Source organism: Vipera berus (assembly GCF_964194415.1).
Source record: "Vipera berus genome assembly, chromosome: 3".
Classification (NCBI taxonomy): domain Eukaryota; kingdom Metazoa; phylum Chordata; class Lepidosauria; order Squamata; family Viperidae; genus Vipera; species Vipera berus.
The window spans coordinates 25948044-25964150 of NC_138204.1; the positions used below are offsets into that span (position 1 = coordinate 25948044).

The following is a 16107-nucleotide window of genomic DNA, read 5'->3' on the forward strand; positions in this document are numbered from 1 at the left end:
CTGGAGAGCATTCCAATTATGACTTCTATTTTTCAAGGTTAACATTTTTAGAGCCTAATCCTAAACAAAAATACCTGCTTTTCTTCCTTGGTCATTTGCTTTCTAGCTTCTGTTTGGGCCTTGAAATACTGACTCATATGACCAAAGTCACATTTGCTGAGGCTGGTGATAGTTCCCTTTTCTTCTGGAGTCATTTCCTGCAAGAAGAAAAACAGAATAAAGTATTATTAGTTAAATGAGATAAATAAAATAAAATAAAATAAATGAATATAGTTGTTTATTATATTTATATCCTGTCTTTCCTCCATGAGCTAGGGTTTGACTTGAATGTCAAAGTAGAAGTAGGCATATAGTAACAAAAATCAGCATCTCTTTGGACATTTCTAGAAATCATGTTAATTTTAATAGCAAAGACTTTTTAAGAAAGCTAACAAGAAACAATGTTGCTGTCAGTAACTAGCACCTAGTTTTCTTCTAAATTGAACTACACTACTAAAAGGCATGAGAAAGCAGTGTTTTAGCTTTTATAAATTTAGGTTTTATAATCATATAAATGAAACTGGATTCCATGCTTTAAGGTTCTATTAGAGCAGAGTTCCCCAACCTTTCCGGCTTTGTGGACTTGGGGAGGGGGGGGGAGATAGGTCTGTGTGAATGGCAGGCAAATGGAGTATGTGTGCATGCCCGCTGCTCACAGAAGTGTGTATGTGCATGTGTGCGCGCTCGCCCACCACTTCCATAGCCTGGTTCCAAATGGTTCAAGGACCAGTAATAGGCTGCAGCCAGGGGGTTGGGGCCCCCTGTATTAGAGAAGTTTTCATCTACCAAGACAGAGATGTATGTAAATGTTCATATTTTTAAACGATGAAGAAGCCCACCACAAACTATTTTTCCATAAAAGGCTGTTATACCTTTCTCCAGTCTTTAAAGAAGTTTTTCCTGAAGATATCCTTTGTAGTGTACTCATGATCAAGCATTTTTGCAAAGAAAGTTGCAACCTCTTCTGCTTTGGGACTGAGTTTCATGACTTTACCTGAACAAAGAAAACTATGCATGAAATAACAAGGCAACATTCTAAAGATATTCAACCTTCCAGCCACTCTTGGAAAAGATCCAGAGGCACACTTACCAGCAGATATACAGTGCAAGCCAGAATAACCACCCTGCAAACAAGCTATTTTGTTTCAAAGGAAAATGACAAATGTCTTCAGTTTTATTCCCAATTCTATAATGGACAGTGTGACCTCAGAATGGGCCACTAGATAGACAAGTCCAGCTGAGAAGCAGAGAAAACATCTTGTGAGGTGATCTGGGAATGTTTTGAAGTGTACAGAATTCTTTGGGAGATTAGATGCATCACTGCCCCACTAGCCAGGTGAAAGCCAGCAAGTGGCATTGGAGATGAGGTGAAAATAATAGTTGGGGTTGATTCCACTGGCCATGAAAGAGAAGCCATCCCTTGACCAAGCTGTACTGGATAATTATTGGATCTTCAACCTTCCTTTTTATTTATTTATTTTTTTAAGAGAGGCTGTTGAGAAGATAACTGTAATGGACCGTGTGAATGACCTTGGGGAAGAGATGCTGCCTAGGAAACAATCAGATGAGAGAGGCAAGAGCTACCAGTGGGTTGACAGTCAGAGAAAGAAATTTAGGAGGGACCCGCCATAACAAATCAAGCAATGAAAAGTGGCAGTGGGAAGCTTGTGTTTTCAGATTTGCAAGACTGATGTCAGCTCTCCCAGGTAAACCAGACAAGAGACATGAATAGATGAACTAATTCTACTTTATTGTAAGGCTACATTAACAGAATCTTGCAAGGCTGAAAGTACAGCCCTCCCACCTCCACTTTTAACTGCTTGATACCACTTGTGTTCTTGGTTCTTAGTTTTTTTTTCCTAATTCTTGTTAATTTTAATCTTTTTATATTTATTATAATTGTAAGCATTGTAAGCAGCCCAGTCACTCTGGATAGTGAGATGGGTGTCATATAAATGTAATAAATAAAAAAACAAATAATGAAAGATACAATCCAAAACATGAGAAAATTTGATTTTTACTACTCTGGATTACCAGAATGCTTTTATTCCAGAAAAACGTGGAGTAAGAAATGGGCTGCAGATCCATTAACTACTTTAGAGCATCACACTGGGCTAAGGGTGTGACAAATAGAAGAATATTGGTATTCCTAAATTCCCCAGCGAAGGACTTATTGTTAAATGGTTGTCTTCTTCACATTTCAGCTGTTTGTTACTGACCCATTTCCCCTTCATTCAAGAATATCAAAGAAGCTCAACATGAAACCATAGATATGTGGAAAGGCAGCTTCTTCCACAGCTAAAAGTAAGCAATTGTTGCACTAATACACAGTACATCTGATGTCTCTTTTTCCTACCCAATATGCCTAACATAGGCTCAGGCTGCATAATTCGTCAGCATTCCACAGCACATCAAACAAAAACAAATACTTTAAGTCATTTTAAAATATGTGATTCTTGAGAAATCCAGTTACAAGTATAGTACTTCTACTTGTGTAATTAAGACACAGGGAAAAAGCAAACATTACATCCTTTTGGGTATGTTTGGCAGGAGGAAGGAAGAATTTCCTCTGTTTTAAGAACATTAGTCATACTAGGGGAAACAGCTGAGAGTTTTCATATGTTTGATCAAAATGCCTCACAACCTTTGGTTTAGGCTCTTAAGGTATTTTTCAAATGAATTCAAAGAAGATTTAGTAACATAGCAGCGATTGTCATTATATATGTTGCTCTCTATTATAAATACTGAACTCTGAAGGACAGAAAAGTGATGGTATGTTTTTCCCCCAAATATACATAAATACAGTCAGGAAAAAAGGAGGTGTCTTAGTATTTAAAAAGCAAGTGTCCATCCTTTCAGATTATGTTATAAACACACAGATATCCGTGTATGGAATATAAGGCAAAAGCTAGCTCTGTTTTGTTTATTTTCCCAGAAGTCTAAATATAAACATTTAAGAAGAAATAAAGTACGGTAACAGGACTAAAAGTATATCCTTCTATCTCTCCTAAGAATCCTACAAGGCCAGAAACAAATGACCCAGTACAATAAAAATCTGTGGTAAAGGCAGAACTTTAACATAAAGGCAGAATTGGACTGTGACAAAACTATGACACACTTGCAAATTCAGGTACTACTTTCCTGTCATTCAATAATCTTACTTATCTGTCCATCAACCTCTACTCAGTGTTTTATTTAGACCATCCAATTAATATAAAACATATAAAAGAAAATAACTGACTAGAAAAACAAATGCCAAACCAAACCAAACCAGAGCTCCGTAATTACCCTGCCTTCAGACCTAGGAGAACAATGTTAATTTAAGGTTTAAAAATATTATTTCATATCTCAAGAGTAACAAACAAAATTACAGGCATTAAAATACCTCCATTTTCCTATAATTTAATTTGATCTTTGGTTGGAAATACATTTCGGCATGTATAGGAACACTGTACCCAGCTTTCACCTCTGATAACAATATTGAACATGCGTATAGATTAAGAACAGGTCAAAAGCTTTGTCCACAAACTACAACCGGACACAGGTAATACAAAACTTTGCCCATGAAGCAGTTGCAATTTTCAGATTCCCCTTCAGCAATTGAAGGAGAAAGGATTTATATACCCTAAATTCTCAAATACTGAGGGGTAAAAAGTAGGGAGTAGTTAGTGTATTGGGCAAACAACGTCCTCCTGGATTCAGCATCTTCATAGGGATTCATCTAGACCACAGGTCTGCAACCCGCAGCTCCGGAGCTGCATGCGGCTCTTTCAGCCATCTCCTGCGGCTCCCAGTCCTCAGCCATGTGCAGTCCAAAAAAAAAAAAAAAAAAAAATTGGGACTAAAAAAGTTCAACCAATCAATTCAAATATGCAGGGTAGGTGCATATCTCGCCTTGGCTCCACTCTTCAGTCAAACCCTGTTCTGTGCATGCGCGCATGTATGCGCATGTGCACACATTTTTTTGCGGCTCCCAGTTTTTCCTTTTGTGAGGGAACCGGTTCCGAGTGGCTCTTTCACTGTTTCAGGTTGCTGACCCCTGATCTAGACGACCACAATATTGTTCATATACCCCATACAAGGTCTGACCATGTAAACACTTCCAAAAAGGCAACTTACTCCCTCAGTTAACAAAGAATGCCTATAGAGTCTGAGGGACTCCAATACAAGCTTCCCTTTTTAATAAATTAATTTATTTAGCAGCTGTCATCTATATCCCAATTGCAGAAGCAGAATTAGCACACAAACAGGTACTCTATGTTACTGAGCAATCATCTGGAAAAGGCTCTGATAAGCATACTAGTGTTACTGTATATACTAGTATATCTATCATGGCTCTAGAAGCTCATGTCTGCTAGGGCCTACATGCAGAAAGCACAAGCCACACTTTAAAACTCCTTTTAAGCATATAAAGAGACAGCAATTGAATGACAATTCTTCAAATCCAATGATAATTTATTAAAAATAACCATCTTGGTGATATCTTTTTATCAGTCTAAATGTCACCTATAGATTAAACCAAGTATAATTTTTAAAAAAACATGCACTTTAATTGTTAATAAAATATTATTTATTGGACTTATTTGTCACCCACCTCATAGCAAACAACTGTTGGTGGCTTCCAGCATTAAAACATTAAAATCCTAACAGTTAAATATATTTAAAAGAATAAAAATAGAAATCCCAATCAAGGTAAAATATAGTTAGAAGACGGGGAGGAAGGGAGGTTGTATGGGGGAGGGGGAAGAGGTGGGATTACCTCTTAATTCAACAATCACCTCCAATGTGATTGGAACTGGGAGCTTTATAGTGCAGCAAGAGCATACTATAGACACTGTAATGTAGCCATAACAGTAAGTAATGATTAAAAACAGCTAAAAGAATTACTAAAATGTTGACAGTTTCAGAAGTAGCAATGTATGTTACAAGCTACAATAAAAAGGATTTAATGAAATAAATGGAAAATAAAGAAAATGCAAGAGACATTTGACTATTTCTTTCCTCTCTACCCACAATAACTTGATATATAAATTAACAATAGCAATAGCATTTAGGACTATATACTGCCTTATAGTGCTTTACAGTTGGACAGTTTACAATACAGAAGCATTATTTTGCATATTGCCCCCAACAATCTGGGTCCTCATTTTACCGACCAGCAAAACTATTACCATTTCTGCCCATTAAAACTCATCCAGTCTTTAGCATGCTGTAAACAGCTATTAATTCTGCTCTTCTACAAAACATCAGTTTTATAACTTACCGTCATAGTAGAATTTGACATTTTCAGGCAACGGTTCGTATGGCGGAGCAAACACAGGACCTTTGTGTTCCAAGAATTTCCATTTAATACCTTCAGGATAGCGTTCTTCTTCCCACCTTTAAAACAAGAGGAAGAGGTGAAATAAGTAACGCTAGCATCCATTCAGCTACTGCACATAAATCCAGAATCTACAAAGCAGTATCACAGCATTCTATTTGAATGTCTACATTAGTCAATCAAAGAGAGTCTTTCATTGTTCTGATGCACCTAAAAACATATCTCTATATTTATTAATGTTAATAATGTTAATGCTCTTCACTTAATTTCTGGATTTGCTTTTATGTCACATCAACTTTTTTTCTGTACAAATGTTAGAATTACTTACAGTTAAAATATCTTCTAAAAAGAATTTCAAAAATAATAGGCAATAAATCAATGAATGTTCTCTACTATAGGTAAAGGTAAAGGTTCCCCCGCACATGTGTGCTAGTCGTTTCCGACTCTAGGGGCCGGTGCTCATCTCCGTTTCATAGCCGAAGAGCCAGCGCTTGTCCGAGGACATCTCCGTGGTCATGTGGCCGGCATGACTAGACGCCAAAGGCGCACGGAACGCTGTTACCTTCCCACCGGAGTGGTCCCTATTTTTCTACTTGCATTTTTACATGCTTTCGAACTGCTAGGTGGGCAGAAGCTGGGACGAGTAACAGGCGCTCACTCTGCTACGCGGCACTCGGGATTCGACCCGCCAAACTGCCGACCTTCCGATCGACAAGCTCAGCGTCCTAACCCACTGAGCCACCGCGTCCCCGTTCTCTACTATACAAAGATACAAAACAGGTAAATGAGGATAATAGAGGAAAGCTGAATTCATTCTTGCTAATACAGTACTAAGTTTTATCAAATAGTACTTAAAACTTATAAACCTATTAGTAACATATAATTCATGAAATCTCATATTAATATAAATTTAATATATTTCTGCATTAAAATGCAAAGTGAAAACATCTCAGGAAACATCCAATGAAACTCAAAATGACCATAAATTAACATTTTTGAAAAGTATATAAAATAATGTATGTGTGTTTGTGTGTGTGTAAACATTTACATGCTTTGAAATGCCTGACCAAGGAATTTCAAGACCAAAGCAAGTTTCTGAGTTTATATGCCAAGAATGAAACTGAGAATCAATTTTTGGATCACATTAGAACAAGTATAGGTTGCATAAAAGTAAAGCACTAATTCTTAAAAATGGGCCCTTATCAGAGTTCTAATAATAAACATTAATTTATCTAATACCAGCATCTACCCAATAGGACCCCAGTATAATTTCAGGATATCTTATATATGGGAATGCCTTCACCTAGGCCAGGGTTAGGGAACCTTGGCTCTTTTATGACTTGTGGACTTCAATACCCAGAATTCCTGAACCAGCCATGCTGAATTCTGGGAGTTGAGGTCCACAAGTCATAAAAGAGCCCAGGTTCCCTACTCCTGACTTAGGCTATAGAAAGCTCTAAATGTTGCACAAGTGTATATTCAGATGTCTATTGTCTCGTGGTTTATTACAGAAACAGATTCCAAAGATCATTTAAAATGTTTTTTTTTTACCCTCTTGTCTTTCCATCTCTCTCCCCTCCCCACAAAAAAGGTAGAAAATATCCCGTCATTTCTCAGTGGTTTGCCACTGGAATTTGGTGACATATTTTAGAGGCACTGAGCATTTTGCTTGCAAAAAGCATATTACATGAAACAGCCCAAAGTGTGCTGATGTAACTAGGAATATAATTACTGCTTGAGCATTTTAGTAAAGGATGGCCAGTACAGGATAACAGTTACGATACAGGATAGGATAATGGTCACAAAACTCAAGAAAAATACCACAGCTTTAGAAAGGTAAACAAAGAGATACTGCTTAGATTATTTCTCATCCATAAATGTATATATCCCAAGCAACTGTTAAACACAACGGCATTCAAAATGACTATATATTAGCTTCAGACAGAAGCAAAAACAACCACTACAAAACATATACATAAGAATGCATCTCAAAAAGCAGCAATAAAATGGAATGGACAGTAAACAAGGCAACAAAGACTGCTTTCCTTATTAGTCCACAGTAATGAATCAGGGGTCTGTTCCCTTTAAGACAGAACCACAACCATTTGTGATTGATCAGCTCTTTGTGCTCCCTCCTCCCTCTTTATAGTCAAACCATAACATTCTAGGCATTCCAATGCTAGCAATAGCAATAGCAGACTTATAAACAGCATCACAGTGTTTTATAACCCTCTCTAAGTGGTTTACAGAGTCAACACATTGCCCCCAACAATCTGGGTCCTCATTATACCAACCTCAGAAGGATGAAAGGCTGAGTCAACCTTGAGCCCTTGAGAATCAAACTGCTGGCAGTCAGCAGAAGTAGCCTGCAATACTGCATTCTAATCTCTACGCCACCTCGGCTCTGGAAGCTAAACACAATCTAGCTCCCAGAACTGAAAATGGGAGCATATCTTTAAAGTTCACCAAGTTACACAACAGTGTGTTGAGTGTGAAATGAAGAACTACAAGATACGTGAAAACAAGGAATGAATATAATGCCAATACATTCTTGAGTTACTCTTATTTTATAAATAATAATAAAAAATTTGCACTGAAAATTAAACCAATAGTCTTATGTTCTAAAGTATGCTTAAATAATTTCTTAAAAGTTATCGTTTGTTTATCATTTGATATTCTCATTGGGGGATTTTATTTCTAAACACTCAGAGCTGGTTAGCTGAAACAATAACAAGTTATTTTGTAACAGAAAATAAAAAAGAAAAAGAAAAAAAACCGCATCAAAGTATTCCGTATATAAAAAGGGTGATATGCAAATATAGTTTTTCATCCTTCATTTAATCAGAAGCATTCTTAACCAACTTATGCTCTTAAAGTTTCTAAATGGTTCTGTTGTAGTTAGGGGTGGGGTTGGTTGTATTATTTTAAAGGCTAAAATTCTGAGTTCAAAAATGCAATAAAGGGATTTCATAAAATAATGGGGAATGACACACTGATTTCCTCTCACTGAGAGAGCTTCTGGTTCTCCAAATTTCGTAACTGGCACTGAGACTAATAATAGACTCTTTAGAGAAGGCCATTAATGAGTTCATAGCCTTAAAAGACGAAAAACAAATCCAATGAAAGGAAGACAGAGGATGAAAGGGAGGCGGAATAGCTTTGCACCTTCAAAAGACAAGAGAAAGAGAGGGAGAGAGAAAATAATGATGTTGTGAGTTATCAAGATATTGCTCTTGACCCCAAAAGCTCATTGTACATATTAGGACAAGGACACCATTTTTTAAAAAACCAGGCTATGTTCCTGAGAAAGTTCCCTAAATATCTGATGGCATATTTATTTGGTTACTTTATACTGGTAAAGTTACTTTTTCATATTCTGTAACTGAAATGATTAGAGTAAGCTGTTGAACCTTTTACAGTAAGAATAAAATCACCTGCATAAAATTGCCACTCTCACATCATCACATAAAAAGCGCCAATACTTTCCCCTTCTATCAACTGGGATTATGGCTTGGACCAATTTCTGAAATTTCTTCCTGTGCTCCTCTCTCTCTTCTGGTCTACAAACCATTATTTCTGTTCTTCTCTATGTCTTTTTGCTTCTTAAACCATCTGACTAGCAAACTCTCTTTCTTTGCCATACAAATTTTTTTTCTAATCTATCCTTTTCTAGTATTACTAAGCTTATAGCTTGAGAAATAACTATGTTAGCTTCTGTGAGCATTTTTAAAATCAACTCCAGGCTCTTTTCTTTCTTATTGGCTACAGGATAGGTTTGACTATGCCATGCCTCCTTTTGTTGTTACCCCATTGACAAATTTCTTTGCAAACTAAGCATTTGTGGTCCTAATTCGGGTGGTAAGGTCCTTTGGATTTTGGCGGGATTCCTTTTTTCCCCTTCTGTCCTTGTCATACTTTTTTTTATTCCCAAGAATCTGCCATTTATTTGTTTAACCCTATTTCTACTAAAATTTTGTCATGCATTCTCAGGTCTCAATGACCCCTTGTGAACCAGTGATTTTTTTTTTATTTGTATCATATTAAGGATAGGATATCAGTTTCTCTAAAGAGGAGTTTTTCAGAAAGATATATATATTTATATATATATATATATATATATATATATAAACATCTTTGGGGATCAAGCATGAGAGGTTGTATATGCCTCAGTATGAAAAATATGGCAATATCTCAAAGAGCAAAGTGGTTGTCATTGACAGGGAAAATAGAATGAATTACTGCAAATCATGCATGAATTGTTAAAACTATGGCCAATACATGAATGTATCCTGATGAAATTTTTACTAAAGATAAATTGACTGAGAAATGATACAATGAGCAAATACTAGTGAAAAGACAGATTTTTTAAATTTATTCAATTTTTTGCCACCCATCTCGAGAGAGAAGATTAGGTAGGGGGAAGAGGACTAGCTAGGTAGTACATAGCATCTTATGAGTAAAGATACCTAGGAGTAACCTGAATGCAGACAAACTGGGCTTTAACAATGTTCTTTAAAACAAAGGTGGGTTGCAAGGATAAAAACGTAAGGTGAATGGTGATGGTATAAAAGAAAGTTAGCAATATTTCCTTTCCTTTTTCTAGTCTCCTACTGTTTATTGGTTTATTATTTCTTACTTCTTTTCTATGCTGTGCATAATATTGCTTAACATGAAAGAAAGAAAATTACATGATGGACATGTATATACAAATTTATGTATGTGTTACCATTTCCATTTTTGTTCCTCTTCTTTTTTTGTTTTTTTCTTTTTCATATCTCCTGTTGGGGGCTTCTTATCTTTGCTCTTTATTTTCTTCGGTTTGCTCTCCTAAAAACAGATAAATGAAAATGTACCATGGTAACGCAAGATTCTTTTATATTTTAAAATTTAGCGTAAGATGATATCCATTTGAAATACTCTTAATAGAAAAGGAGGTTTAACATACAAGTATTTTAGCAGCCTTATAAACTTGGGATATGAGAATGTTTTATCGAAGTTAATATGTCAAGGTTATTATGAATAACTATTTTTAAGTGAGATATAGTAGCAACATTATCAACACTGCTCAAATTAAAATTTGATTTTCTGTAAGTCTTATATAATGCTACATGTATAAACAAAGAGACAGTGTATTTTCAAGTAAATATGCTATATTCATATTGCATCATCTACAAATCTGTTTAATTTGTAGATGATGCAATAATTCAGGCTAAAGATACTGCGTTTCCCTGAAGATAAGATCCACCCCAAAAATAAGGCCTAGCCTGATTTTTTGGGGTTGGGCCTAATATATGCCCTACCCCAAAAATAAGTCCAGGAGGTGTAGCCAGCACAAGTGGCGGTGAGTGCGCGGGGCCCAATGGTGTCTGGCGCAGCGCAGGTAAGTCCAAGCGCAGAGGCAGAGGTGTGTGTGTGTGTGGGGGGGAGAACAGGCAATCTGGATGTGCCCTTTTCACCCAGAGGGAGACTGGAAGCTTTGTCTGCTTGCGAATGTCATGCTTAGAAACCAAGCAATTTGCGCCGTCTCCATGCACCCCATTTGCAAGCAGACACAGCTTCCAGTCTCTCTCTGGACAAAATGTGTTTGGATGCCTATGTGGCGTTTGGAAACTGAGCGAAATGATGGAGACTGGAAGCTGTCAGCTTGCAAATGGAGCGCTCAGAGACAGAGCGAATGGCAGTCTTTGGGCGAAAAGTGTTTGAGTGCCTATGGTGCGCTTGGGGCAGCTCCACCCCCTCCCCTACCTGCCTCGCCTGGTGGCGGTGGCACATGGTGGGCTGCATGGCTTCCTGTCGTAAGCGGCTGCAGAAGTGAGCAGGAAGCAACAACAGGCTCCTGCTGGATGGGGGTTGTTGGTGCTGCAGCTGCGAGGCAGGTGTTGGGGAAAAAAAATAAGACATCCCCCGAAAATAAGACCTACTGCCTCTTTTGGAGACAAAAAAGGTTTATAAGAGTGGGTCTTATTTCTGGGGAAATAGAGTAGGATTCTTACTATATATATCGGAAAAGATGGCGGCGCCTGGAATGGCTGCGGCTGCATTGGCTCTTGAAGGCGAATAGTTTTGGGAGGGATAGTATAGGCCACATGATCAGGAAGATTTTAATGTGTTTGAGCAACATGGTAGAACTAAGGTAACATACGACCGACAATCTTTGCTGGCATGACGAGTTGCTAGTTGTTTTGGAACTGTTGGTGAGACCGTTAAAAGTCGTTGGCGCTGTTTGAATTTGTTTTACCAGCAGCAAGATCTGACTGCTGGCCTAGTGATGGATTGTATTGCAAATCAGGGCTGTTTCCAGAGAAGGCAGAGGAGGAGAGGACCTGGAGCTTATGGAGCGAAGGAACTGGATGAGGCTGTCGGCAGGCCCAGAGGAAGAGAGAGAGGCTTTTGGAGGAGTTGGTGGCGGCGGCAGCGTGCTCCAGGGGTGAAAAGAAGCAACGCCTCTTTAAGGAAAAGGTGGAAGAGTCAGGATCAGAAAAAGGAAAGGAGGCGAGGTTGTCAGAATACAAGCAAATTTGAGGGCTAATCCACATGGAGCCCCATTTCCATCTGTCCTGTTTGCCATCGTTCACTTCCTAGAGACTAAAATGGACAATGTGAAATTTGAGCGGGCCCCGAACAAGGAGTATATATCAGAGGTGGGACCCTTTGAGAGCTGTATGCAACGAAATTTCATTTTGATGTATGCCGATTGGTGTACATTCAAAGTGACAATAAAGTTATCATTAAAACATTTAAAGCTATGTCTGGATCAACACTGATCCACTGTCATAAATTGTTGGCAGTCCATAAGATAAAATAAAATACCTCTTCATCTTCCTGTTTTCGTTTTTTTGATTTTTTCACATCTTCGGTTTTAATCTTCTTAGGTTTGTAGTCAATACTGAAATTGCAAAATAATTGCAAATAATTCATTTCTTTTTAGCCCCATAAGTTCTATTTGAATATTAGTGCTTGAAAAAATTACCCTGCCTCCATTTCAAAAGGTTACTTTTTTGTCTGTCTGTCCAATCATCCATTCATTTTCCTTCAATTTGTATGGCTGTCCATCTCAAAAAACAACTCTGAGAAGTAAACATTCTTAAAATAAGGTTGTCATTAAACTGTTGGTTTAATAATTGCTTGCTTTAGAAACCTTTTCCAAGACTATAGAAATTATCCTAGCATCTGACAATGAATATGAATTTTCTATGCTATATCTGTGAAACAGCATACATTTAATGCTTTAGTGCTTGATTGAGCCTACTGCTCCTCACTGCCCCTTATATTGATCAACTTTATTCTACAGAACTTCTGCAAAATAATATAATAATGTGTCAACTGGAAAACACTCTGATGTACTCTGAATTGTAGATTCTACACACCAGATATAAATTTGTGATCTGATCTTATCAAAAGAGATATAGCTAAGCAACTCAGTGATCAAGACTCAGTACTGGAAAGACAGCTGAATTTAACACTCACTCATCATCCTCTCGGGGTCTCTTGTAATCTTCTTTATAATACCCATCATCATCTATTTCTTCCTTTATACGTGGTGGACTATATGAGGAAAGAACATACGTGTTTACAAAAAACAACAACAACCCCACAACAGTTTAAACATCATCTGGAAGCTCACCTTACTCACTAATTTTACTGCAACAAGAATTCACTCATTATCGTTGCATTCTTATCTGGCTCTGGAATGAAGTACTTGCAATATTCAATGTTAAAATGGAAATAAATTCCTGCAAGAATTTCATGACAAAGAGCAAGAGAATAAAACTCCTCAACGATAACACATAAGCCTCAGAGCATAAGCAAAAACTTTCCCCATCAGTTGTAGGGCACGGTGCTCATCTCTGTTTCTTGGCTGAAGGAGTCAGTGTTTTCCGAAGACAATTTCCACGGTCCTGTGGCCAGCATGGCTATCACCAAAGGCTCACCGAAGGCTGTCACCTTCCCACCAAAGTGGTAGGTATTAATCCACTTGCATTTGCATGCTTTCAAACTGGGCAGGAGCTGGGACAAGTAATGGGAGTTCACCCTGTTTCACAGAGTTCAGGTAATCTGATACACCATTTCAATATTTTAGGTTTTTTTTAGAACAAAGTCCTTTCATTGGCTCTCTGCCATCTTTCAGCTTTCTCGTGCCCTGATTCAGAATATAATAGGATAGATCCAATTTAGCATACTAGCAAGGGTGTGCATGTTACCTGATGTGAAACACTGTACTAATTTGCAGATAATATAGACCAGGACTATTATTGAAACTTATTTCATTCTTTTCAGACAAGAACAAAAATTCAGAAAGCATGTTCGTGCAAAGTCGTTACTTGCCTACCTGGAGAAGCCATTTTCCTTTTCTTTCTTTATTTTAATTTCACCAGATGATTTACTCTAAAAGACATGAGAGAGAACTGGGTCATTACAATTTTTAAAAATGACATCAGATTTTTTTCCCCATGGGACTGACAAAAGACCTTGCACCAGAAGCTTTTGTGCTGAGAAACTTTTCAATCTGTGAGACTAATCTCAAACATTGCATCTTTTCTATTTTCTTCTTCTAACAATATGGCATTTATTCTTACAAACTTAAGATATTCAAATACAATGTAAAGCTTATTTTTAATTTTAAATGTCTTATGTTTGTGACATAAAAGACATTTTTACAATGCTCTAAGCTTACTAAGTTTTGGGAGAAAGTAGTGATAACATTAATGTAATTGTGAGACAAAAGTTAAAATTTTCAGACAAAAATATTCTGTTGAACTACATATGTAGCACTTGGAATTTGATAACTGGATAATATATTTGGATTCTCCATGGCCTTATTATGGCTAAATGATAGATATTGCAGTATTCGAAATGTAGATGTTCGGCTCTTCACTTAATTGAATATCTAATTGCACTTGCCAATTACCAGCAGATCGCCTATTGGCATAGACTTTCTATGGACAAATGTAATGAAATATGGGGCTTATTTATATAAAATGCAGCATGTAAAATAAGCACGATAATTATATGAATGTATTAGAAATACAGATGTACTTGAATAATCACATTAGATAAGTATAAATAGAATTGTATTTTAAAATTATATATTTCTTTTTTCTTTATTCTATTGTGTCCCCTTTTTAAAAAGTACTTTCTACGTATTTCTTTTATTTGACAATGTATGCATTTTTATCATAATTATCTTTGTACCCTTTTTGACATTTTAAACAAACAAACAAAACATTCAAATACAATGAAGTTGTACACAATTTGTAACTTCATTTTATCCTCAGGACCTTAACTTTTTCTTGGCATCAAGAGCTGCAGATCAGATAACTCAGAACGTGAAAGCAGAAAGTGGCTTTATCCCTGGTAAACGTACAATCCAAAGGAGTAACATCCCATCATAGTACTGTACCTTTTCTTCCTTTCGCTTCTCCTTCTCTCTATCTTTGTGTTTGTCTTTGTGTTTGTCATGTTTTTCTGAACTACCATCTTTATGTTTGGTTTTCTCCTTCTCTTTGTGTTTCTTCTCTGAAAACTCTTTGTGTTCGCTGTAAGATTTAAGAATACTTTCAGTCAGAGAAGAGGCAACTGAAAAAAAGTCACATTATCAGCATCCAAATAGACTTATCAGCATTTAAAGTCAAGCTTTCAAAAATTTATTGCAATGGTTGTATTGATAAGAGGAAGGAATACTAGTTGTCATTAACTTAAACTTTCTATTTCTTTTCTAGCAACAGTAATGCCAGTCTGCTTAAGAGAAATCAATAAAATTCAAAAGTGACTGCATTCCTCTGACATAATTGCAGGCATGTGTGCTCTGCTTAATGTATCTCAACTCAAATGATCTTGAATACATCACTAACTTGGATTCTCAATGGTGCTATCCCAGCTTAGTGAGGAACATGTAAACTTAAAGAAAACAATGCAATTATTATAACACTGCATATATGACTTTGTTTCTTTAAATTACTCAATACTTTCAAGAAAAGAAAAAGAGGCACAAACATTTCAGTAACACATCTTTATTTGTCTAATTATTCTCCAGGGAAACCCAGAAAATCTGTGCAGAAGGAGTAAAGGTGTCACAGTCTTTTCTCCAGAGAAATTCTCTCAGCAATTATTTTACTGAGTTTCCCACCACCACCACCCGCCAAAATAGAATTTCCCACTAATTTTTAAAGCGACTTAGATGCTACTTGAACCCCGCTGACTCTTTTAGGATACTTTATACTTCTGCAGCTTTTCATTTTCTCTTTTATTATCTTTCAGACATCATTTTAGTAACAGCAATACATCATGTTCAACATGTACAAAATTATGCTTATGGAGAAGACAAACCAAGGAAAACCTAATGTGATATCTCAATTCATACTTAAACTGACTATGCGTTTCAAGCCATGGAAATATAATGGCACAGTCTCCTGGTTTTTAGCACAGTACCTTTAACCACTATGCCAAACTAAAACCAAAATCTTGGAAACTATATTAAACATTTCCTAGCTTTACTTACAGAGTCTCTTTCTATGCTTTGAAATTTCTTTTTACCCAATCTTAGATTTATGTGATCTTAAAATTAGAAAACAACAATATGTGAATGAAGAGAAACAAAAGCAGCTTTAAATTGTTTTCTATTATTATGAGTACCTATTCATAATCTTTCACCACAGTAACAGAGATCTAATTTTTGTGGCCTTGAACTTAAAGAATGTATGAAAAAGTAGGCTAAGAATTTTAATTATAATATACAGATGGATCAATGG

At 36.7% G+C, this 16107-nt stretch overlaps 1 protein-coding gene and 1 long non-coding RNA gene across 4 annotated transcripts in view; one reads left to right on the forward strand and one right to left on the reverse strand.

Annotated features, from left to right (window-relative positions):
* Window positions 1-16107, reverse strand: part of TOP1 (DNA topoisomerase I) — a 63253-nt gene that overhangs the window by 21399 nt on the left and 25747 nt on the right. For all 3 annotated transcript variants that reach the window (XR_014025734.1, XM_081322224.1, XM_081322223.1), the window contains 8 exons: window positions 14760-14895; window positions 13689-13744; window positions 12827-12904; window positions 12170-12245; window positions 10086-10186; window positions 5303-5418; window positions 912-1033; window positions 75-197 (listed from right to left, as the gene is read on the reverse strand). Coding sequence is in view for 2 of the 3 variants with exons in the window: in XM_081322224.1 (XP_081178350.1) it covers window positions 75-197; window positions 912-1033; window positions 5303-5418; window positions 10086-10186; window positions 12170-12245; window positions 12827-12904; window positions 13689-13744; window positions 14760-14895 (808 nt within the window). In the remaining variant the exon portion in view is untranslated. The remainder of the gene's footprint in view (window positions 1-74; window positions 198-911; window positions 1034-5302; window positions 5419-10085; window positions 10187-12169; window positions 12246-12826; window positions 12905-13688; window positions 13745-14759; window positions 14896-16107) is intronic.
* On the forward strand, window positions 6124-15781 carry LOC308664754. Its single transcript, XR_014025735.1, has 3 exons — window positions 6124-6139; window positions 14635-14713; window positions 15617-15781. It is a non-coding gene; the product is annotated as an uncharacterized lncRNA (long non-coding RNA).